This window comes from Paroedura picta, chromosome 6 (genome assembly GCF_049243985.1).
Source record: "Paroedura picta isolate Pp20150507F chromosome 6, Ppicta_v3.0, whole genome shotgun sequence".
NCBI lineage: Eukaryota > Metazoa > Chordata > Lepidosauria > Squamata > Gekkonidae > Paroedura > Paroedura picta.
The window spans coordinates 70,160,475-70,179,302 of record NC_135374.1 but is presented as its reverse complement, the minus strand read 5'-3'; the positions used below and the strand labels follow the sequence as shown (position 1 = coordinate 70,179,302).

Here is an 18,828-nt window from a genome sequence, read left to right as displayed (position 1 = left end):
CTGAGGGCAGCAGTGGTTGATGCTGCCTTGGATAAGGTTAGCAAGGATGGGGCAATCCAGACACCACCACCTCTGAGTGGGTGTGATATGCTCTGCCAGTCAACTGCCAACTGAACATTCTGATTCTTCAGCCCCCTTATTTATTTATTTGTTTGTTTGTTTGTTTATTTATTTATTTATTTATTTATCATACTTCTATACCGCCCTCCCCGGAGGCTCAGGGCGGTTTACATTATAACAGAGAACCATACATAAAACAGACTGTCTAGTCAATCAAATTCTGTAAAGTGTTCTAGTTCATAGAAAAGGTTTTATATGACAACAGGACAGAAGTTTTATCAAAACTCAACAAACTCCCAATATGGTTCAGAGTAAACATACTGAGATTTTGGCTGAAAATTGTGGTATTCCTCCTTTCAGTGCTTAGGAGACCAATCTGCTGCTCTAGTAGGACAAATGTGCTTCAAGAATGGGCAAGCAAAAAATACGTAAGTTTAATGTAAGAAGTAAGAACATTATTCTTTTTTTATACTGAGTCTAGATAAGAGAAACACTTTTTTCCTGTATGAAATGTTTTCCATGTTTTTAATTGTTGTTCTACCCACATCCAGCCCACTTTGCAAAGACTGGACTGTCATTATCAAACCAATTTCTCATCCCCAACCCAGAAGTCAAGTGGTTTCATTTTAGGTATTTTTTTAAAGGCAATAAAATATACTTGTAATGAGGTTTAGGAGATTCTCTGAATTAAATCTCTAGCTTCTTCCCGCATTGAAATATGAAGTAAAGAAGATAAAGGAAGGGGATAGATCCTTACTTTAAAAACAAAAAAGCTGGGAAGTTAAAGAGCCTGCTAAACCTATTGTTATAATGCTATAACAATATATTAATACAATTATGCCCCCCCAAATTAAATGGGCATGTGCTATGATGCCACTAATGATGACAACACACTTCCTTGAAAATCCTATTTAAGGCACACAAAGGAAAAAATAAAGTGACTCCAAAAATGTAATACAGGGGGAGGGCAGACCTGTGGAAGAACTTTGCCCAGACTCATTCAGATGACTGTGGATCAACTGGCAAGAAAATCAGGCTTAATTTAAGTGTGCGAAAAAGCCCATTATTTGAAATACCAGCTGTTGGGTGAATAGTGTACCAAAGTAGCTTTCTGAAGTAGAGTTCTGAATCCAGGGAATCACAACTTCAGATGCCCGCAGTGACCCCAATTCCATGCCCAGATAATGCCCCATTTACTGTTTTAACTATTTGTTTATTGTGGCTACAGTTTGAGTGTATCAAGTCACTTTGTGGTATGTGTGTACAGCTTGGTCATAGATAATATTGGCAATGCATCTTTACTTCTTGTTTTGAAGTAGATCTATGACTTTGTCATCTCCACTGTAGATATGGGACTGGCTGCTTCTTGCTCTGCAATACAGGCCAGAAGGTTAGTGTTGTGAATAAAACAACTGGAAAACTTGAAACCATGAGAAGTTGCTACTTTCTCTAAGCTTTTTCTGGATATGACTTATGGAATAAAAGAAAATTATCTTTCCAATTCCTGCCATATTCCAAACGCCTTTAACTGCATTCAGAGGTCATGACAAACAGTAATTAAACTGCAGTTAGGCATGAACACAGCTTGTTGCTATATTTGCCCTCCCTTCTCAAGTCCCGCCTCAATTAAATCCTCATTCTGGAGAGTAAACAAATCCCAGCTGGCCAAAACAGCTCCATTCAGGCATTGGAACAAAGAGGAACTTGATCAAATCAGGACATTTTCAATGATCTCTGTTAATGAGAGGAAGAAGAAACTGAGAGGAGAGAAAGGGGCATGTGACCATGGCAACATGCTCTGTTCAAAGCCACTGGCAATTTAATTATAGCTTGTTTTAATGTCTGAATGCAGTCTATCATTGAAGCCAAAAGGTTCATATATTAAACCACTGCTTAAACATTTTCTTTGGCATTAAGTTATATAGCCTTTAAGATAACTGTAAAGTATAAAAGTTAATTTGATAATTGCCACAACAAATTTTTTGTCAACTGCGACTTCCAGAAAAAGTTGTATATCTGGGTTTTTGATATGTAAAATGTCAAAATTGCTCTCCTGAACCATTTATTGTATAATTATTGATAAAAGTCTGTTTACATCTCTAAACTATGGATAATCTTTATGCATTAACTTTTCATATATATTTGAGAAGCAATTAAACTTCTAAAGTAAATAGCTAAAAAAAATCTGCTCTTTTTCTAAAGCCTGCATTGTCTGAACATGGCCTTCTCACCACAGTGGCTTACAAACTGGGAAGAGACAAACCTGTGTGCTATGCATTGGAAGTAAGTATAATTACTTTTCTATACTCCATTTGTCCCTACTGAATATATTCCCTGGATAGCCACAAGCCTAGGCTGGTTAGGATTAGGTGTTTCTGAATAGGTTCTGTGGCACCAAGAAAAGTCAGCAGGTGGTTTATTTTTGCTTGATTGCTCTGTGTACATGATTTCTATAGTTAGCCTACAGCTATATGCATAAGAAGGCTGTATTGCTGCAACCTGTGTTTTGAGGTTATGTGAATAAATGATTCCTCTGTCAATATGGCCAATGTATACCTGCATGTTCATAACTTTGTGATGACAAATACTGATATATACGTTAATGTTCTTGCTGTCTGCCCCAACAAAGGAAATCTGAGCAACCGTGCATAGTTGTTGATCAATTGCTTGTTTGAATAGAATCATAGAATCATAGAGTTGGAAGGGGCCATACAGGCCATCTAGTCCAACCCCCTGCTCAATGCAGGATCAGCCCAGAGCATCCTAAAGCATCCAAGAAAAGTTTGTATCCAACCTTTGCTTGAAGACTGCCAGTGAGGGGGAGCTCACCACCTCCTTAGGCAGCCTATTCCACTACTGAACTATTCTGACTGTGAATTTTTTTTTCCTGATATCTAGCCTATATCGTTGTACTTGTAGTTTAAACCCATTACTGCGCGTCTTCTCCTCTGCAGCCAACGGAAACAGCATCCTGCCCTCCTCCAAGTAACAACCTTTCAAATACTTAAAGAGGGCTATCATGTCCCCTCTCAACCTCCTTTTCTCCAGGCTGAACATTCCCTAGTCCTTCAACCTATCTTCATAGGGCTTGGTCCCTTGGCCCCAGATCATCCTTGTCGCTCTCCTCTGTACCCTTTCAATTTTATCTACGTCCTTCTTGAAGTGAGGCCTCCAGAACTGCACATAGTACTCCAGGTGTGGTCTGACCAGTGCCGTATACAATGGGACTATGACATCTTGTGATTTTGATGTGATGCCCCTGTTGATACAGCCAAAATGGCATTCGCCTTTTTTACCACTGCATCACACTGCCTGCTCGTGTTTAGTTTACAATCCACAAGTACCCCAAGGTCTCGTTCACACACAGTGTTATCTAGAAGCGTATCCCCCATCCAGTAGGCATGCTTTTCATTTTTCTGACCCAGATGCAGAACTTTACACTTATCTTTATTAAATTGCATCTTGTTCTCATTTGCCCATTTTTCCATTGTGTTCAGATCTCGTTGAACTCTGTCTCTATCTTCCCGAGTATTTGCCAGTCCTCCCAATTTGGTGTCATCTGCTAACTTGATGAGTAGTCCCTCCACCCCCTCATCTAGCTCCTTAATAAATATGTTAAAAAGTACCGGGCCGAGCCCCAAGCCCTGAGGTACCCTGCTACTCACCTCCCTCCAGTCTGATGACACACCATTGACAACAACTCTTTGAGTGTGGTTCTCTAACCAATTCCCTATCCACTTAACTATCTGAAAATCCAGATTGCAGTCCTTCAATTTATCCATCAGAACATCATGGGGAACCTTATCAAAAGCTTTACTAAAATCCAAGTAAACGACATCAACCGAATTTCCACGATCCAGCAAATCTGTCAATTGGTCAAAAAAGGAAACCAGGTTGGTCTGACAGGACCTGTTGGAGACAAATCCATGCTGACTTCCTTGGATCACCAAATTGCCCTCCAGATGTCTGCAGATCTCTCCCTTTAATATCTGCTCCATTATCTTCCCCACAACAGAGGTCAGACTCACTGGTCTGTAGTTTCCCATGGGTAGCTGTGTTGGTCTGGAATAGATTCCAGTGGGTAGCTGTGTTGGTCTGAAGTAGCACAACGAAATTTGATTCCAGTAACACCTTACCAACAAAGGTTTTTACCAACAAAAATTTATTCAAAATGTGCGCTTTCGAGTGCATTGTCTGAGGAAGAGTGCATGCACTCGAAAGCTCATGCTTTCAGTAGATCTTTATTGGTCTTAAAGGTGCTATTGGACTCAAATTTTTTGTGCTTGTTTGTATGTTTGCCATAACCTATATACAATACATTTGACTGACTGACTGACTGTGCAACTGCCACAACCTAGAGTGTGTGAGATTGTCTTTGGGAGTTGAGTTATAGGTTGCTTTTGTTACGAGTTATTTAAAAAGTCCCAATTTTTTGGCATGTTTTGAACTTCTGTGGTCTAAGAAGGAAGATATCGTAACTACCATTGACTTGTTCTCTGCTTTAGGGCTCTGTTGCCATAGCAGGTGCTGTTGTTCGTTGGTTGAGGGACAACCTGGGCATCGCAAAGTCCTCTAGTGAAATTGGTGAGTATGAATAATTGGCTTCAAGTATTTGATGTTTTAGTTAAAGGTTGTGAGGCTTCTCTACTTGCCCAGCATTTATGATACTAAAAACAAGTTCTTCTTCTAAATATCACTTTAAGATTTATAACTGGTGTATACATAGCATTAGAAAAATGTTTAAAATAATTTACTATGAAATATATTGGAGCAAGCAATGCTGGGAGACATTGGAATTAAAAGGGATAGGTATTAGAAACGTATGTATTGGTTTTGATAACAGGAGATGAAGTTTAAAGTATATTGTCAGGATTCTGATGGTACCGTGTGTGTGAACAGAAAACACTTGGCAAAAGTTGCTGTGATTATAATTCACTGAGGCATTTTTTCTTCAGGACTGTGTGTACCAAGTGAAGAGTTGAAAAAACTTGGCGTATTATCAAAGGAACAAATATCTGTAGAAAGCTGCGCACAGCATTGCAAATATTTAAAACAGTGATGTTTGCTTTTCTGATCTGTAGTATTTACTAGAATAATCTGTCTGATAACTTTTCACCATGATAGATTGTGCTTTGACTTTGTTTTTAGAGATGCTTGCTTCTGAAGTGGGAACTTCTTATGGCTGCTATTTTGTCCCAGCTTTCTCAGGATTATATGCACCATATTGGGAACCCAGTGCAAGAGGGTAAGGTTTTCAAATACGGCTAAAATTACACACAAAGTTTTAAGTATAGAATGAAACTGCTTTTGCTATGCACTTTTCCCCTCTTTACAATTGGATTCTCCCTCCTGCCATACACACACACAATCTAGAAGGCTGATCTGCATTCAAAAACCTGGGTGTGTCTTTGTCACATGATGTTTGGTTTCCCTAATGGGAATGCTGTGGGTGCTGCTAGTACTATTTCACCAGAGGAAATTTGCTTTCACCAGTGCAACACAGAGGCATTGAGTTGCTACCATATTCTTAAAAAGAAAGAAAATGAAACAAAAAGCTGGCTGCTAAGCATATTAACAATACAGTTGTAATAAACTCCAACTGGACCTCTAGGGTCCATTTCGCATTAGTTAAATAATGCACTTTCAATGCACTTTAGAAGTAGATTTTCCTATTCCAGCTGCAAAAGCACATTGAAAGTACATTATTTAATGTGTGCACAGTGGGCTCAGGTCTTTAGCAAAAAAAGCTGAAGTTTCTATTAACTCTAATGTGTGATTCCTCCTTTCTGTACAGAATTATCTGTGGCCTTACTCAGTTTACAAACAAAAAACACATTGCCTATGCTGCACTAGAGGCTGTTTGCTTTCAGACACGAGAGGTATGTATGAAAGGATAATCAACATTCCCCTGACCTAGGGGAAAAACATGATTTCTAATTTCTAAAACAGAGGTCTATGTTATCTATTTATGTACATGTATTATTATTTATTAAACCATTTATAGCTTGCCTTTCCTAATTGTTCAGGACTGCCTACAATATAAAATTAAAAACTTAGTAACAATAAAACCCATTCTAGTTTATCCCCACCAGCATAACCCCTTTTTTCTGATCTTCTTTTTACTATTTCTTTTAAAGGTAAATATTTGTTTTCTTTCTGATCATAATTCTCAAGACAGTTTTCAAATGTACATATACAATTAGAATATCCACTTTTTTTTTCAAATGCCTGTTATGTTTAATAAGGATTTTTTTTCAGTAGCAGGCAAAATTTCCCAGGTTCTAGTTAGAGCATGTTCAGCACTCTAAATAATATTGGAGAGTTGTGGGAGGGGGGATATGTGGAGATAGCAGAAATTCTCCATGAGTTTTAAGATTGTTTGCCACAGTATGGCATCTCCTGAGGATGCACTGTTGCTTAACTTTGGTGTGGTGATGACATGGATGGGATGATGAGTCTTCTCTTTGCCTGTCCCAAGAGCTGCAGTAGTCACAGTAAAGTGTGACAGAAATCTTGTTTTTTTTTTCCTGGTGCCCCGAATACTACTATAATAGCATACAGTGTGCCAGGGAGGCAGATGCAGGGACCTCTTTCTAATCTCACAGTGTCACAGGAGTTACCACCACAGCAGGGATGGTTTATCCATGTAGTACATGTGATAGGCCCCACACTGCTAGGGGCCTCACACAGCACCTTCACCTTCCATGGATCAAGGCATAGCCTCTCTCCTCCCCCCTTTTCCCTCTTTAAGGACAATCAGAGTGACACCATTTTCCACCTTGGGGGGGGGGGTCCCTCCATCCACAGTCTGGCTGTTCCTGCCATAATTGTACTCTGCCAAGACCAAAGAACGGTACACTCCTTCTATCTGGGATGGTCGTCCTCTTCCACCGAGCACGCAGCTTCGGGAGGGACGCACATGGAGCGGTGAGGGAGGTAGGGGACACCGGCCTAGCCAGCCAGATCAGCTGAATCAACCTTGGCGATCAATGGGGTGACAGATGTCACAGCCAGATCTCCCTCACTCATGTATAGCCATAATGGGTCACTGATGTATAGCCATAATAGGTCCACAGAACTTCTTATGTTTTTTGGTTAGTAGATGTATCGCACTCCTCTTAAGCTTGTCTTTTGTTTTATATTTTAACAGCTTTATTAGTTTTATTGCTTTTATGGCTCATTTTATCCATGTAAAATCAACGGCAGTTAATGCTTCAAAATGTTGGCTTTTATGGTGGAGAAGTTTTAAGTTTTATTGCTGATGCATTTTTAACCTTTTAATGTATTACCTTCCCTTTTACAAACTGCTATTGTATAGTAGTGCTTCTAAAATTTTGGTCTAAATTACCGTAAATAAATAAATAATAATACTCTGCCAAGGCCCCCAAACCCCTAAACTTGCTATGGTGCTACAGGCCCTGCAAATCCTTATACTCCTGCACCACAGCCCTTGAAAGAAGAGAGGGAGGGGGAGAGGGAGAGGGAGAGGGAGACTTGTTAGAATAGCCATCTGAGATCAGAAGTGTAGGAATAGAAGGGAGATCTTCTCAGGCTTGGGTTAAGAGTTGTAAGTTTCTGAGGTTGGTATTTTGATCCTAGGAATAACAGTTGACGTTACAATTTCAGATTACATTCCTTCTACTGTGGTGCTAGCACCTTCCTAAGCATTGGTGGGAATATTTTCCCCTCCTGTCTGAAGAGCTCGTATGAAGCTTAGCTAAAAAGGCAAATGGGATTTTGGGCTGTATCAAAAGTAGTATAGTGTCCAGATTGCACAAGGTGATTGTACCGCTTTTCTCTGCTCTGGTTAGACCTCACTTAGAGTACTGTGTTCAGTTTTAGGCACCACAATTGAAGGATGTAGACAAACTGAAGTGAGGGGTGAGTCCAGAGGAGGGCTATAAAGATGGTGAGGAGTTTAGAGACCAAGAGGTATGAAGAAAGGTTGGGGGAGTTTGGATTGTTTAGCCTGGAGAGAAGACTACTCAGAGGTGATATGATGGCCATCTTCAAGTACTTGAAAGCCTGTCACATAGAGGATGGAGCAGAGTTGTTTCCTGTTGCCCCAGAGTGTAGGACCAGAACCAATGGGTTGAAATTAATTCAAAAGAACTTTCAACTAAACATCTGAAAGAAGTTCCTGACAGTTTCAGGTGGGTAGCCATGTTGGTCTGAAGTAGCACAACAAAATTTGAGTCCAATTTAAGACCAATGAAATGTGTGAAGAAATGTTCATGAACACAAAAGCTCACGCCTTGAATAAGTCTTTGTTGGTCTTAAAGGTGCCACTGGACTCAAAGTTCCTGACAGAGTAGTTCCTCAATGGAACAGGCTTTCTCATGCAGTGGTGGGTTTCTTTGGAAGTTTTTAAGCAGAGGCTAGATAGTCATCTGATAGAAATGCTGTCTGTGAACTTAGGCAGATTGTAAGTGGGTGAGCAGAAGGGACTGTGTCGATGCTTGGCTCTTGTAGCCCTTTTTGCATGCCCAGGGAAATGCCAATTGCCACTTTGGGATTGGCAAGTGAATTTCTTCCAGGCCAGACTGGCCAGGGGTTCTGGTTTGGTGGGGGAATCAACTTGGCATGGAATTGGGGTCACTGTGCATGGACAGGTAGTTGTGAATTTTCTGCATTCTGCAGGAGGTTGGACTAGATGACCTTTATTTATTATTTATTTATTTATCATACTTCTATACCGCCCTCCCCGGAGGCTCAGGGCGGTTTACATTATAACAGAGAACCATACATAAAACAGTCTGTAGAACATGTGGAGATACCTTCCAACTCTATGATTTTATTTCTATGATAAATGGTTCTGTTTTAAGATATTGGATGCCATGAATAAGGACTGTGGGATACCACTAAGCCAGTTACAAGTTGATGGAGGAATGACAAACAACAAGATTCTTATGCAGCTCCAAGCGGATATTCTCTGTATTCCCGTAGGTAAGAGCGCTGGAGTCACTTTGACAGCTACTACTGTAAAAACTATTTGTACCATTAAAAAAGAGTATGTATGCTAAATAATTTAAACTTCCTTTGGTTTGTTTGCCTCCCTCTCTTTTTACTGTGGTTATTTAAAATGCTTCCAAGTATAGTGTATCTTAGAGAACCATCTCTCCAAGTATACTCCCTGAGGAGTACTCTGCTCCACCAATTCCAACTTGTTTGTGGGCCCCAACCTCAGAGAAGTACTCCTGGCCTTGACCAGAGCCAGGGCCTATTCAGCCCTGGCTCCACTTGGTGGAATGAGTTGCAAGCAGAGATCCAGGGCCTTTCTGAACTGTCAAAATTCCTAAGGGCCTGTAAAATGGCACTGTTCCACCAGGATATGGTTGAAGCCAAGGCTAATAGTTAATGACATCTGAATGGCCCCCTACTCCCTCCCTCCAAGGCTGGGTTGTAATCCTCTTCAGTCATCTGTCCCCAGGTTTTAGTGATGGAAGGTGTTTTTATTTTAATTAATATTGTTTTTAATGTAAATGCTTTATATTTTTGTATGGAGTTTTGTTGTCAGTCGCCCTGAGACTGCTGCTAGAGAGGAGTGGCCTAAAATTAAATAATTAAATAGCAGGTCATTCCATGCTGTTTGGAGAAGTCCTTGCTATAAGAAAAAGCTGAGCTCTAAAACTATCTAGGGATACCTCATGCATTATTTTTAACTAATACCATCTGCCCATTTTATTGTTAATACACAAAGAAGTATTGTTCACAATTAACTCTCTGTGTGAAGTACCAGTCCACCCTTTCAGCTACATATATGCTTTTCACTGCAGCAAAGATCTAGGAATACTTCCTTGAAAGTACTTATGTCACCAGCCTACCCATTTTATGGTAGAAGGGGGAGGCTGTCCCCCTATTATTAATAGGGCAATGTCGCTACTACTCCTGTAGTTGCTATGGAAATACAAATTTTCTCAGAGGTCTGTGTGGGAATGTTATGTAAGTACCAACAGCACCCCAGGTATCCAGTGTAGCTGTGGATTGGATGGCAAAAGATCTATTTTATATATCCTTCACAGCAAGAATTTCAGTAAACTTTACTGTGAGCCTTTGGTTTTGGTGACCTCCCCATAAAATTCAAACAAAGTGAACAAAATATTTTTAAGCTGCTATATTTGCAGTGTTTTCATTTTGTATACTCTTATCTCCTCAAGAGCACATTTTGCCTTCATTTCTTCCTTTCGTAGTAAAACCATCCATGCCTGAAACCACAGCACTGGGAGCAGCAATGGCAGCAGGAGCTGCAGAAGGTGTAGGAGTCTGGAGTTTGAATCCCGATGACTTGACAGCAGTGACTTGTGAAAAATTTGAGCCACAGATCAATCCTCATGGTAAAGAGAAGAAACTGATACTTGATCTGTGTAGTCAAGGGTACTATGATGATCTCACCCTCTTTCCTCAATCACTAGTGCACCGGTTCTCAACCTTACCTGCTCGGCGACCTCAACTTGGTGGCGGTTGGTGTGGCTGCGGCAGCAGTGTGCATGCGTGCAGCTTGTGCAGGTAGTGTGTGCAGGTGCATGCACTTGCGCACAACAATTGAGGCGGCATGGAGGTGGCCATTGCCATGGCTTCACTGCCTCCACCCGCCGCTGACGCCAGCTCCGGCCACCGCCGCATCCAGCTGACACTGCCTGGCATGGAGGTGATGGTGGGCAACCTGATCCCAGGGATGAGGCCAAGCGACCCCAAATGGGGTTGCAATCCCTAGGTTGAAAATCACTGCAATAGTGGGATTTTCAGTTCTGTCTTTTCTCTTGTTGAGCAGTCCTGTTATCTATTTTCTTCTTATTTGTTTGTCTATGGCAGTCCCACCTAATCACTTAATTTTATATAGATAGAGTGATGATATAGATATTGCTATTGATGCTGGCCCAGCCCAGGGAATGGAGGGAGTGGACAAAATCACCTTCTTTTGCTTGTAGAATGGCACCTAAGAAGCTTTTGAAAGTTCAAAATAAACAACATATTTTATTTGACGTGGAGGAAAAAAGATCAGGTGGAGTCAGGTGAGAACTATGAGGTGTACAGATAACTGAGATAACTTTGCATTCATGCAAACATCAGAAAATTTGTTGCCAACAACTACGTATTTCTGCTATTCAACGTCTTTAAAACTGAGGAGAAAAGCCTTTCAGTTTCAGCTTAAACACTCAAGCACGGGTATCTGAATTTCACTGACATGTAAACTTTAGAAGGCAGGAAAATACTGCCAAGTTCCCCAAATCCTTCTTTATACACAGACCAAGGATCACTCCTCTTTTCTAGAAGCTGTTTCACTGATTAACTGGGCAGGGATCATTTATCTTTACTAGAAGCTATTTTTCTTTTGTGGCTTGAATGAGAATCCTCCTTGATCCATTCGTTTTCTTAGCCTCCTTCCCATTTCATAGTCTGTGCTTAACTGACTCTTCAACTGTCAGTTCCCAACTGTCATTCCTTAACAGACTTTCTCAACAGAACTCTGAACAGTGTCACTCAAAGGTTCTCAGACATTAGGCATTAACCTTTGATGGTCAGTCACAGGTACACCGAGCCTCTGCCTGTTTGGTTTCTTGACTGTTTCATACTGCTGATGGGGGCTAGCACAATTTGTCTAGTCAGCCTACATAGCCTCATACAGTGTGTGACAGTAAACTGTCTGCCTGTGACACTTCTGTTTATTTACTGGAGCTATGGGATAAAGAGTTTGAGAAGTTGCTGTTTCAATGTACCCTTTGTCTGGACAACAACTGGGCAACTGATGTTCCTGCATCACAAATACTTATGAAATGTGACAGATTAGAATTTGGAATGAAAATATTCCTTCTGGTTCCAGAAAGTGAATGTCGCTATGCCAGGTGGAAGAAAGCTGTTAAGAGATCAATGGGCTGGGAGACCTCAGAACCTCATACTGGTGGTAAGCTATTACATATACACTTGGTTTTTTGCATATTGTTTTGAATATTGTTATGAAAAGAGACTTTTCTCACTAGTTTTCTTTTAAGGAACAAACCCAGAAACTGTCCTCACTATTATATATAGTATAAGCCTACTTTTTCAGCACATTTTTAATGCTGAAAAAGCCATGTCAAATTCAGTTACATTTAAATAGAAGAGAAATTGGCATATGCCGCATAAAGGGAAAGTAAGAACATGGAAAAAGAAGAATAATCCTATGCTATCCTGTATTAAGAGGCCTATAAAAATAGAATAGAGAGTCTGAACAGAATCAGATCTGCCAGTAAAGAGATATACAAATTGGTTTTTAATTCTATTCAGAATATATTAGATTTTATCTCTGTTTTGTTACCTCAGTAGTATTTAGCATTCCTAAATACTACTGAAACCTCCAGTGAACTATTGAATACTATGTTCAGTTGCTTTTAATCCTCAGGAAGTATGTTTATGCTTTAAATTACTTTATCTTAGTGAATGAGTTTCAGGGTGAGAGCACTTAAGTGTGTGAAAAGTTAAATGTAAAGTAAAAAGTTGTTGTGAAAAGTTAAATGTACTCCATTGTGAAAATTGAACCTTGAACTATAAACTCCTGACTCATGGGATTCTGCAAGCTTGAGAAGTTTGGGACAGAATCCAAATGCAGAGGACAGGAACAAAAGTGCCCTTGCAGAAGTAGCAGCTTTCTTGATCGGCTGAATTTATCAGGCCAGGTCTGTGATACGAGGGGGTTGTGGAGGTATTGCCAAATTAGGCTCTTCAACACTTCTCCTTATCTGGCAAAAGTACTAGGCATAATCCAAATGTATGGGTTTTAGTTTAGTGACTTTCAAGAACCCAAAAGGAACTCAGATTTCTGAAGCTGAGTCACTCTGAAGAAATGGCAGCGTGGAAAACCTTGGATAGCAGATTGCGGAACAATCCCTACATTCTGCCATTGTTATTCTCTCACCCTAAGAAACACGCACACTAACTATGTATACAGAAAGGGAAGTGGGGGTGGAAGCATTTTGAATTCAGGAGTCTGGAGGATGGTTATAAGAAACATTTAATGTTCTGAGTCATGCCCTGTGAAAACTACATCCTTTGGTGGCATAATTGAGAGTTTATTTGTAAGAACATTCTCTTACGAGCCAGACATCCTGGAATGTGAAGTCAAATGGGCCTTAGGAAGTCTGAGCAACAATAAAGCTAGTGATGGTGACAGCATTCCAGTTGAACTATTCAAAATCTTGAGAGACGATGCAGTAAAAGTGCTACGCTCAATATGCCAGCAAATTTGGAAAACAATGGCCACAGGATTGGAAAAGGTCAGTTTACATTCCAATCCCTAAGAAGGGCAATGCCAAAGAATGTTCAAACCATTGCACTCATTTCTCATACTAGCAAACTTATGCTCAAAATTTTACAAGCTAGGCTCCAGTAATATATGGATCGAGAACTTCCAAAAGTACAGGCATGATTTCGAAGAGGCAGAGGAACTAGAGATCAAATAGCCAACATACACTGGATCATGGAGAAAGCTAGGGAGTTCCACAAGAACATCTACTTCTGCTTCATTGACTATGCTAAAGCCTTTGATTGTGTGGAGCACAACAAATTGTGGCAAGTTCTTAAAGAGATGGGAATACCAGAGCATCTTATTTGTCTCTTGAAAAACCTATATACAGGTCAAGAAGCAACAGTGAGAACTGGACATGGAATCACTGATTGGTTCAAAATTGAGAAAGGAGTTCGGCAAGACTGTATACTGTCCCCTTGCCTATTTAACTTGTATGCGGAGCACATCATGAGAAAGGCGAGATTAGAGGAGTCACAAATTGGGATCAAGATTGCAGGGAGAAATATCAACAACCTCAGATATGCAGATGATTCCACTCTAATGGCAGAAAGTGAAGAGGAACTAAAGAGCCTGTTGATGTGGGTGAAGGAGAGTGCAAAAGTTGGCTTGAAACTCAACATCAAGAAAACAAAGATCATGGCATCCGGCCCTCTCAATTCCTGGCAAATAGATGGGGAAGAAATTGAGATAGTGACAAATTTTATTTTCCTGGGCTCCAAGATCACTGTAGATGGGGATTGCAGCAAAGAAATTAAAAGACGCTTGCTCCTTGGGAGGAAAGCTATGGCAAATCTAGACAGCATCCTAAAAAGTAGAGACATCACCCTGCCAACAAAAGTGCGTTTAGTCAAGGCTATGGTATTCCCAGTTGCAATGTATGGCTGCGAAAGTTGGACCATAAGGAAGGCCGAGCGTCAAACAATTGAGCCTTTTGAACTCTGGTGCTGGAGAAGACTCTTGCGAGTCCCTTGGACTGCAAGGCGAACAAACCGGTCAGTTCGAGAGGAGATCAGCTCTGATATTGCTCCTTAGAAGGCCAGATCCTGAAGATGAAACTCAAATACTTTGGCCACCTCATGAGAAGGAAGGACTCCCTGGAGAAGAGCCTAATGCTGGGAGCGATCGAGGGCAAAAGAAGAAGGGGACGACAGAGAATGAGGTGGCTGGCTGGAATCACTGAAGCAGTAGGTGCAAACTTAAATGGACTCCGGGGAATGGTAGAGGACAGGAAGGCCTGGAGGATCATTGTCCATGGGGTCGCGATGGGTCAGACACAACTTCGCACCTAACAACAAATTTGTAAGAAGTTTGTTTCTGTACCTCCAAGCGGTTTGACTTTGAGACACTGTTAGAATTGTTATATTAGGCAAGCTTTAAATACATTTTGCTGCAAAAACAGTGTATTATTTCTTATAATGAAGTGAATGTAAGTGAAGAGTAGGAATAAGTCTTAGTTCCCATCCTTTGAAGGTGGAAATATGAGAACCATTGAAGTAAATGCAATAATTCACTATTTTGATGCTTGCTTAACTAATCATTCTGTTTGTAATCTCACATTGATTCAAGTTTAAATGCATACTATAGGCTTTAGTTTTAGCACAGTTTTAGCACAGTCATCGTTAGATATACTAGCTGCCCTATACTTTTGACCCTAGTCTGCATACTTTGTCCAGCCACAGATGCACCACATGTGATGAAGAAGCAGGCGTGTTTCACTGGTTTGTAAGATAGCATATGATGAGGGTATAAGAATGTATATTGGAAATGTTCATGTAATACTACCCTCTTTTCCTTTCAAGGGGAAAAAAAAACCTTGTGTTATAAGCCTATGAAAGACATATGTTGGCTTGAACATGTGTGTTCACAGAGAAGCACATATATGCCTGCTCCATCACCACTTATGCTGAATTCCTGGCTGGGTGACCGTGTGAACTAGTTATGTGAAGCTATTGAGCATCACATAGGTATTAGTAATTCCATAGTGTTCAATAATTCAATATAAGTATTTAATTTAATAATCTATCCTGTTAACTTTCTTCAGGAAACAAATTCCATTAGCTTTATTTTGAAATTCTGTATTATCTGCTTGATTAGAATTAGAGATTGACTTTGCATAAATAACTGAACACAATAAAAGTCAACAAAGGCCTGGTCCATCTCTAATTATCCCTGTGCATTCAGTGTTTTGCGGGTATTGCTGCTGTCTTATATTTCTACTATTCACATAATTTTTTAAAAAGTGCAATTTACATGTTTCTCTCTTTTGATTTGCTTGATTGGAACCTCTCCTGAATGACGTCAGGCGAAACTAGTATCTTCTGTAGTCTGCCTTTGGGCTTCTTTGTAATGAGTAGCCTGTTAATGTTAATCGGAGCAAAGTACATCTCAGGTTAGTTTTATTATTTTTACAAGGTATTTCTGCTAGTTTGAGTGTCTGCTTCTATTAAAAATGTTCAGCATTTTTTAATGTGAAGAAACAGTCAGGGTACAAGTACCTACTGGTTTTAAAGAAACATTTAAGACTTTTGTTTTGTTTTGGGCACTTCTGTGCTGCGGCTTCTTAGTCCTGCTCAAGGTGACTTACAATGGAAATCATCACAATGTTAAAAACAATCTGTAATAATTGAATTGTAAAATATTCCCTCATGCTACTGTCATCTATACAGTTGCTGTTGCTGTAATAGATAGCACTACAAGCAATGTTCCCCTTCCCCTGCCTTCTGTTAAAAAAAAATCCTGTGCCTTTCCAAAATTTATCTTGATGATCATAAAATCAGGTTTTTACTTTTTACCTGCTCTTTGGAAAAATTGTGGCATAGCACTCTTTCAGTATATATATATTTATACTATATCATTTATAACAGTTTTGCAGAGAGGATATTGATTAGAATCTCGTGCTTCCATTCTACCATCCGAAACCAGCAGCAGGTAGTAGACACCCAGCTGACACACAAAGCAGGAGGGATGAATTTTTTATCTTCTTTTCCTCCTTTACTGCAACTCCCTGTTCTGCATGGCTTTTAATCCATGGAGTTTCTTCTTCTAACTCCACCAATAACCTCCAGTGCTGTATTTTTGACAACAGATGGGGAATGGAGATAAGAAAAATCTATCTACACCAGCACCTTCTGCTGCAAATGCTTAGAATTTAAGCCAAGTACATGTACAAAAAAAGTTACTACATGCACAAGAGTGATAGTGACACCCTTAAAGGGAAAGTCCTGTACATGTGAATTGAAGCCAGCAATTAAGGAGGATTTTTTTTGTTCTTTGTTTTTTTAATGGAAATGTTCTGGCTGGTCAGTTTTAAGAATTATTTTGCATATGCACAAACCACCATAAGAACATAAAACGGAGTATCAAGCAGAGTATCGTGTCCAGATCACGGGAGATGATGGTACCGCTTTACTCTGCTCTGGTTCGGCCTCACTGTGTTCAGTTTTGGGCATCCCAGTTGAAGAGGGATGTTGACAAACTGGAACGTGTCCAGAGGAGGGCAACAAAGATGGTAAGGGGTTTGGAGACCAAGACATATGAAGAAAGGTTGGGGGAGCTTGGTCTGTTTAGCCTAGAGAGGAGATGACTGAGAGGGGATCTGATAACCATCTTCAAGTATTTAAAAGGGTGCCATATGGAGGATGGAGCAGAATTGTTCTTTCTTGTCCCAGAGGGACAGACCAGAATGAATGGGATGAAATTAATTCAAAAGAAATTCCATCTAAACATCCGGAAGAAATTCCTGACAGAGCGGTTTCTCAGTGGAACAGGCTTCCTTGGGAGGTGGTAGGTTCTCCATCTTTGGAAATTTTTAAACAGAGGCTAGATAGCCATCTGACGGAGAGGCTGATTCTGTGAAGGCAAAGGGGTGGCAGGTTACAGTACATGAGCGATTGGGATGTGAGTGTCCTGCATAGTGCATGGGGTTGGACTAGATGACCCATGAGGTCCCTTCCAACTCTATGATTCTATGATTCTATAAGAGCCTTTCTGGTTCAGACCAATGATCCATCTAGTTCAGCACCCAACCTGTTCTTCTGCAGCACCAACTAGGGCATAGAGGGCATGGCCTTCCCCTGATGTTGTCTCCTGGCTCCAAGATTCAGAGGTTTAATGCCTCTGAATGTGGAGGCTCCCCTCTGTTACCATGGCTAGTAGCCATTGATAGATTGCTTCTCTATGAATCTGTCTAATCCCCTTTTTAAAGCTATTTATCCCTATGTCCCACTACATCCTCCAGCTGTCCCACTACATCCTACAAATTCCATGTTCTAATCACTCTCTGTGTAAAGTAGCATTTTCTGTTGTCTAGCCTGAACTTACTGTCCATAAGCTTCATTGGAACCATCCTGAACCTACTGATGAGCTTGAGTTCTAGTATTTTGAGAGAGGGAGAAAAAGTTCTCTTTTTCAATTCTTTCCACCCCATGTATATTTTTAAAGACCCTCTCCTGCCCCCCCCCTACAGTTGTCTTTTCTCCAAACTGAAAAGTCCCATGTATTACTCAAATGCTAATTTTAATTGTAAAATCATAAAATGCTATCTGTCACATTCCATGTTCAGACTGGGTATGATGCTGCCTTCCACCGTCACGGCTTGTATCGTAAGGAGGGCTCCCAGGCCTCAGAATGAAAGGGGAGGCAGTTGAACTGCCCATTTCTTCTCTCTCTCTCTCTCTGCTTGCCAAACTTTCTCTTCACCAAGGTTTGATAGGGCCTCTTCCTTCCTGGCCTGTTGGATGGATCTTCCTTTTATCGCCTTCCCTTTCCTGGCCTTTAACACACCCCTGATCTCCCATTGGGTCCTTTTCACCCATTCTGACAATTGCCTAGTTCCCCATCCGTTTTATGCCTACTGGCCGCCTATTCATTTCAGTGGGCTCAGCCCTCCCGCCTGTGAAGTTGTGCATGGATCAGGGGAGAGACTGTAATTCAAGGTGTTTGCTCACTTTTCTAGACTTCACTAATTGATCTGGCTCCTCCTTCCTGGGGCTGATTGTTTCAGAAGGAGAGAGAGTCATATCTTTGTTGTAGGTAGGACCTTCTCCCTTGAAGCCTGCATGGGCAGCTCTTGACAAGTTCCTCCTCTTCTGTCTAACCTCATTTTGTTTAAGTGGAGCTTCCAGATGTTCTACCACTGAGTTGATTCCTGGTGATCTCCCCATGGGTTTGTGTCCTTCCTGCCGCCATTGCTATGGCTTGCCCATCCTTAGGAACTGTAGGAGGATCTTGCTGCCCTGAGTCTTCTCTCGATATTGAGGTTCAAGCTGCGTTCCCCATCCTGGCTCCTAACGGCTTTTTCTGTCCCCAAATAAGTTGTCTCCTTCCTGTCTGACTTTGGGTGTTGGAGCTATGGGGGGCAGACTCTTTGGTGGGCAGGTGTCCATGGCTCTTGATCCCAGACACTATCATTTGTATTTTACTCATTTAAATTTCTGGCTGCTTTCATTCAAACTGTGTTGAAAACTTGGAAGTGCTTTCAGAAGAAA

At 40.8% G+C, this 18,828-nt stretch overlaps 2 protein-coding genes across 5 annotated transcripts in view; one reads left to right on the top strand and one right to left on the bottom strand.

Annotated features, from left to right (window-relative positions):
* TASL (TLR adaptor interacting with endolysosomal SLC15A4) overlaps window positions 1–18,828 on the bottom strand; it is an 80,850-nt gene that overhangs the window by 32,934 nt on the left and 29,088 nt on the right. The window lies entirely within an intron of this gene.
* The window catches only part of GK (glycerol kinase), a 40,275-nt gene that overhangs the window by 12,699 nt on the left and 8,748 nt on the right, over window positions 1–18,828 (top strand). For 2 of the 4 annotated variants that reach the window (XM_077342979.1, XM_077342980.1), the window contains 10 exons: window positions 421–488; window positions 1,408–1,450; window positions 2,263–2,343; window positions 4,566–4,644; window positions 5,209–5,305; window positions 5,855–5,939; window positions 8,886–9,006; window positions 10,251–10,394; window positions 11,882–11,962; window positions 15,645–15,731. In XM_077342979.1, coding sequence (XP_077199094.1) covers window positions 421–488; window positions 1,408–1,450; window positions 2,263–2,343; window positions 4,566–4,644; window positions 5,209–5,305; window positions 5,855–5,939; window positions 8,886–9,006; window positions 10,251–10,394; window positions 11,882–11,962; window positions 15,645–15,731 — 886 coding nt within the window. Of the gene's footprint in view, window positions 1–420; window positions 489–1,407; window positions 1,451–2,262; window positions 2,344–4,565; window positions 4,645–5,208; window positions 5,306–5,854; window positions 5,940–8,885; window positions 9,007–10,250; window positions 10,395–11,881; window positions 11,963–15,644; window positions 15,737–18,828 lie in introns of those variants that run through there. The other 2 variants (XM_077342981.1, XM_077342982.1) reach the window with 2 other exon arrangements.